General features: G+C 34.2%; 1 protein-coding gene across 1 annotated transcript; it reads right to left on the reverse strand.

Annotated features, from left to right (window-relative positions):
- Window positions 1-217: 217 nt before the first annotated feature.
- On the reverse strand, window positions 218-2432 carry LOC112200006 (CLAVATA3/ESR (CLE)-related protein 25). The gene is made up of 2 exons (XM_024341001.2): window positions 1748-2432; window positions 218-755 (listed from the first exon to the last, which is right to left on the reverse strand). Exons 1-2 carry the CDS (start codon window positions 2053-2055, stop codon window positions 716-718), a joined length of 348 nt encoding a protein of 115 aa, XP_024196769.1. The 5' UTR covers window positions 2056-2432; the 3' UTR covers window positions 218-715.
- Window positions 2433-4731: the final 2299 nt, after the last annotated feature.

Genomic DNA, 4731 nt, shown 5'->3' on the forward strand with positions numbered 1-4731 from the left:
AATACAGTAGTAGCAGTACTTCCAGCAATATATATAATTCACCAAACGATTCCAGCTGGTAATTGAAAATGACCAACACTACAAGATGCAAACGCCTTTAATACGAATGGTGGGATTCACTTTAAAGTATGTAGCAGTTTTGGAACTCATGCCATTCTGTTCTAGATGCTTTAGAATCTTCAACGAGCCAAAGCTAAAAGCCAAACATGGATAATCATTGTAAATAGAAACTAAAAAAATATATATTTATCTCCATCTCCTATGTTTGCTGCATGCATGGGGTAGATATATTCTAATTCCATTATCTCTTTATGCTACATGCTATTTAAAGATTGATGATCTCTTCTAGCTATATCTACTAAAAAAAAAACTAAAATCTGTGGAGCACTACTAAAGTTGAGTTTCTAATACGTACAGTAAATTCCTCTATGGCTAGATTCGATCTTTTTGAACACGCATGCATGAGAGGGGAGAGCGTATGTATGGTGTATCACTCAAGCTTCATTTCATTTACCCCGAACTGTCTGTGAAAACGATTTCCAAATAGTTTTGAAGAAGATTTTATATGTTGTAGTCCCAAGATTTATACAAAATACATACACACATTAGCCTAAGGAGAGACATGCATCGATCGATCTTCATCGTACGTCCGTCATCATCGTCTTCGCTCTGCACTCTCTGCTGAACTAAACTTTGTAGCTTACTGCTTCAGTGGCTAAGCTTGGCCTGGGGGTCGCCCGGAGTTGCCAGTTCTCCTGTTATGATCAACAAAAAGATGAGAAAGAAACCTTAAGTAGTGATTGAAGTTACTCAAATGCAGGACTTCGTTCTAATTAGGGTCGTGTGATTTATGTAGCTAATTACTTCGTTAAGACTGAAGAGCAAGATACTGTCATGTGTCTAGATCATTGCTTTGATGACAGTAATCAGTGACTCTAGTTAGTTTGTAATATTAATAGAATTAGTACAGACTAATCAATTGCATGCCTAGCTAATAAGGTAATTAGCAGTTACTGTTTATCATCATACTAACTTTAATTGCAGCTCGATTCTTATTCTCAGCTCTCCTAATAAAGGAGACAACAACAGAAGGAGAAAGAGAAGACACAAGATGAAATGTTAATTAGCTTTAAACAAGCATCACTAAGACCTATGGAATGGAATAAAGTGAAGAGACATACTTTATTTCTCTTTTCTCCTTGAAGTGAGTAAATGGAAGATTAAAAACTGGACGTCTGGACCTAATTATGCTTCAACTGTTTGCAACAAATCAATGGAACAGTTTCTTTCCATAACGATAACCAATGGAACAGTTAAAGCACGTGAGAGCATCTTAGTGTGTTTTTTTCGTTCTAATTAATTAATTATTTGCACTTCTATGTGTATGCCCTAAATCCAGATAAAAGTTTCTGTGAGATTTATGCTTCATGTAGAACGTATACCATGTCATCGAAAAAAAATGTAGAACGTATACCAATCAAACAAAATCAAAAATTCATGTTAAAACTAGCTTGGATGAAGAGAGAAATAATTCATTTTATCCGCACATTTAATTAGTTCTGACTTTGGTACTCTAGTTGCGACAAAAACAAAAAATAAAAATGAACATTATTATATTTTCAGATCGTACGAGCTAGACCCATCAAGCTTGTGATGAATGTCATCATTCTTGCTCACCATTGCTGATTTTATACAACAGCTGTTAATGTATAGGATAGGAAACATTTATAGCCGTATAGTCACGTACCTGTTGTGAATAGGATCTGGCCCATTAGGAACTCTTCTTTTGCTCATATAGTTGAGATCCAGCTCCGGATGAACGAGTTCCTGATCTGCATGCTTCATACTATTTCCTGCAAACTGATCTGATGTTGCTGATGAGGTCGTAGCTGCAGTTTTTGTCGACGCTATGCCTCCTCCTTGACCTTGATCAGTCGTAGTCAAGTCTAGCGTGGCAACCAACAAAACCAAGATAAAGCCCACCACTGCAACCGTCCCCAACAGTACCTTAACAAAGCTAGAAGAAACATGATCATCACTACCACCGCTACCCATATTTCCTTTTTCACCTTTAACACCAGAACACAAAGCCTCTAAGCAAGCTAGGGCATCGATATAGATGACGCGAAATTAGAAGAGACTAGATAATCATCGCCGTCATCATTGTTTGGTGATTGTTATAGATAACGTGGGTCTATATATACATATAAGAGCCAGCTAGCTAGAGAATAGTTGAGGTCGAGGAAGGAAGAGAGTATGGAACTAGCTAGCTAGGCAAGAAGTTTCTCTGGGGCAGTTTAATTTTTACTTCACGAGGAGTTGGATGTCTTTATAGGTATGAGGGTTTATGTTGCAGCATGCACTTTCTCGAAGCTTGGGATAGAGAAAGAGAAAAAGGCTTAAAGGAGAAAGAGGAGCTTAGCTTAGCTTAGCTTAGCTGGTTTGGAACGTGACATGGAGCTAGAGAACCACTTTGCTTTATACACAGTACTACTGACCGGTGAGAATCAAGGTCCCGATGCAAATGACACTATCTTTTTAATCAGTTGCTTGGATGCGACACTCTTCTTTCGAGTATTGCTTTCATTTCGTGTATTTTTATGCATCTCTTTCTACCTCTACTAAGCCAAAAGACCATCTTTTCCTTTAAGTACGTACGTACACCAAGATGCATATGTATAATGGAAGCAAAAGAGGATTGGCTGTGCTGCCCACACAATCACACATAATGACATGAAATCTCCATAATCCATATATATCAGATACTCACGTACACTGAAAATTTGATTGATTTATATCAAAACGCACATGATATCAGTAAATCAGTAATGGTCCGTGGAGTGGGATTGGAATGGGATGTATTATTAGGATTTATCTTAATTAAATGCTAGATTCATTTACATGATTAGATTTAAAGAAAAAAAAAACAACAACACAAACATATATATGTATATGTAACACACACACACATATATAGGATTTTTCCTCAGGTGCGGATGTCCATACCGAAATTTTGGTACGAATTTTCAGTTTTCACCCACTTTCCGATAACATATTTTTATCTTAACCGTTTAATTTTTAGATCCTAATCTATAGATCATCTCTACAACATTTCAGCCAATTTGGTGATCGGTAAGGCATCCAAACTGCAATTTACACGAACGAACCGAATTTGTTGAACCGGAACCGTTCGTGTACATTGTTGTAATTTGCAGTTTTGGATGCCTTAACGATCACCAAATTGGCTGAAATTTTGCAGAGGTGATCTATACATTAAGACCTAAAAACTGAACGGTTAAGATTTAAAAATGTGATCGGAAAGTGGGGAAAAACTGAAAATCTGTACCGTTCGCACTGTAACCGGAATGTATATATATACACACACACACACACACTATGAACTATTAATTTATACACAGTTATATAAAATTCTACATCATAATAATGCATTGTTACATCAATGATGTAGATTAGTTATGTATATTCGACATCGAGTTAGTCTACTAAATGGCCCGAATTCCTTCTAAAAACATCTTTAGCAATGCTAGCCATTTTTTAATCAAATTTTAGCCAAAGTAGCTAAAAAGTTATTTTAACTAGCCACTTTAAAAATATGTATGCACTAGTGCTCTCTATTTTAGCTAGTTTTGAATTTATATTATTTTTTTAATGAAGATTAAAGAATTTAAATGTATTTATAATTTACATAAAATAACTTAAAATGAATACTTTAAATTATAGAGAGCCTCATCTTGCTCTCTATATTTATGAGTGAAATAGCTATAAGTTATAATAGAAAGCCACTTAGGAGTCTTGTGCAGCTGCTAAAATATATTAAAAGCTAAACCTGCTCTCCAAAATAGCTAAGGAGCCAAAAAAGAAAGTCTGCTAAAGATGCTCTAATCGACCATGATGCAACTTCATGATCATCAACTTATAATTTATGTTTCTTCAATGCTAATTTCCTCTGTGGGAGGTTTAATTTTGTGTGACTGACTATACATAATTATAGGTCAACTCTACCTCATAATAACGCATCGTTACCTCAATGATGCAGATTAGTTACATATATATATTGGTGAATAGTCCATCTTTATCTTTATCTTTATATTTATCTTTATCTTTATCTTTATTACTATAAAGGGAAGCCAAAAGTTGGTGTCAAAGGCTTCACCAAATTTTGAAATGCTCACAATACCCTTTAGAATAAAAATAAAAAATCATAATAAAATTAGAGAAGTTTTTAATACACACTTCTAATTACTTAATACACACTCCTTACTCAATACACCTACCATTTAATTTCTCATTCTAATATTTTACTAAATACACAACTCAAATTACCTAAAATATCCTTAACCTAACAAACCATGAAATACACTATAATTTAACAACATTAAGGCTACTATTTAATTTGAGTAGTATATCTGACCATATTAATTACTTGTCTTAGTTATTGGAAAATCCATAAGGATTCATTATTTTTCCCTTCAAATAGATGCTTAAAAATAAGTTTTGTATTATTTGAGTTCTCATCCACCAAACACCATATTGATCAAGTATAAAATTTTGAGTCGAATATTCAACTAAAACTGTATCAGTAGTTTCTCCACAATAGCGGAACTACGAAATTGTCATTGGATAGTCAAACAAATTAATAATTACAAAGTTTTATACCTGTGATCTTTTATATTAGATGATAAATTGACTAATAATAACTTTTAGAAAAAG

This window comes from Rosa chinensis, chromosome 4 (genome assembly GCF_002994745.2).
Source record: "Rosa chinensis cultivar Old Blush chromosome 4, RchiOBHm-V2, whole genome shotgun sequence".
NCBI lineage: Eukaryota > Viridiplantae > Streptophyta > Magnoliopsida > Rosales > Rosaceae > Rosa > Rosa chinensis.

Excerpts from the sequence above, each read along its gene's own strand:
- LOC112200006 (XM_024341001.2), bottom strand. The coding sequence starts at position 2,055 with ATGGGTAGCGGTGGTAGTGATGATCATGTTTCTTCTAGCTTTGTTAAG. Across the intron at positions 756-1,747 it reads CCAGATCCTATTCACAACAG|GAGAACTGGCAACTCCGGGC; the intron begins GTACGTGACTAT and ends TGATCATAACAG.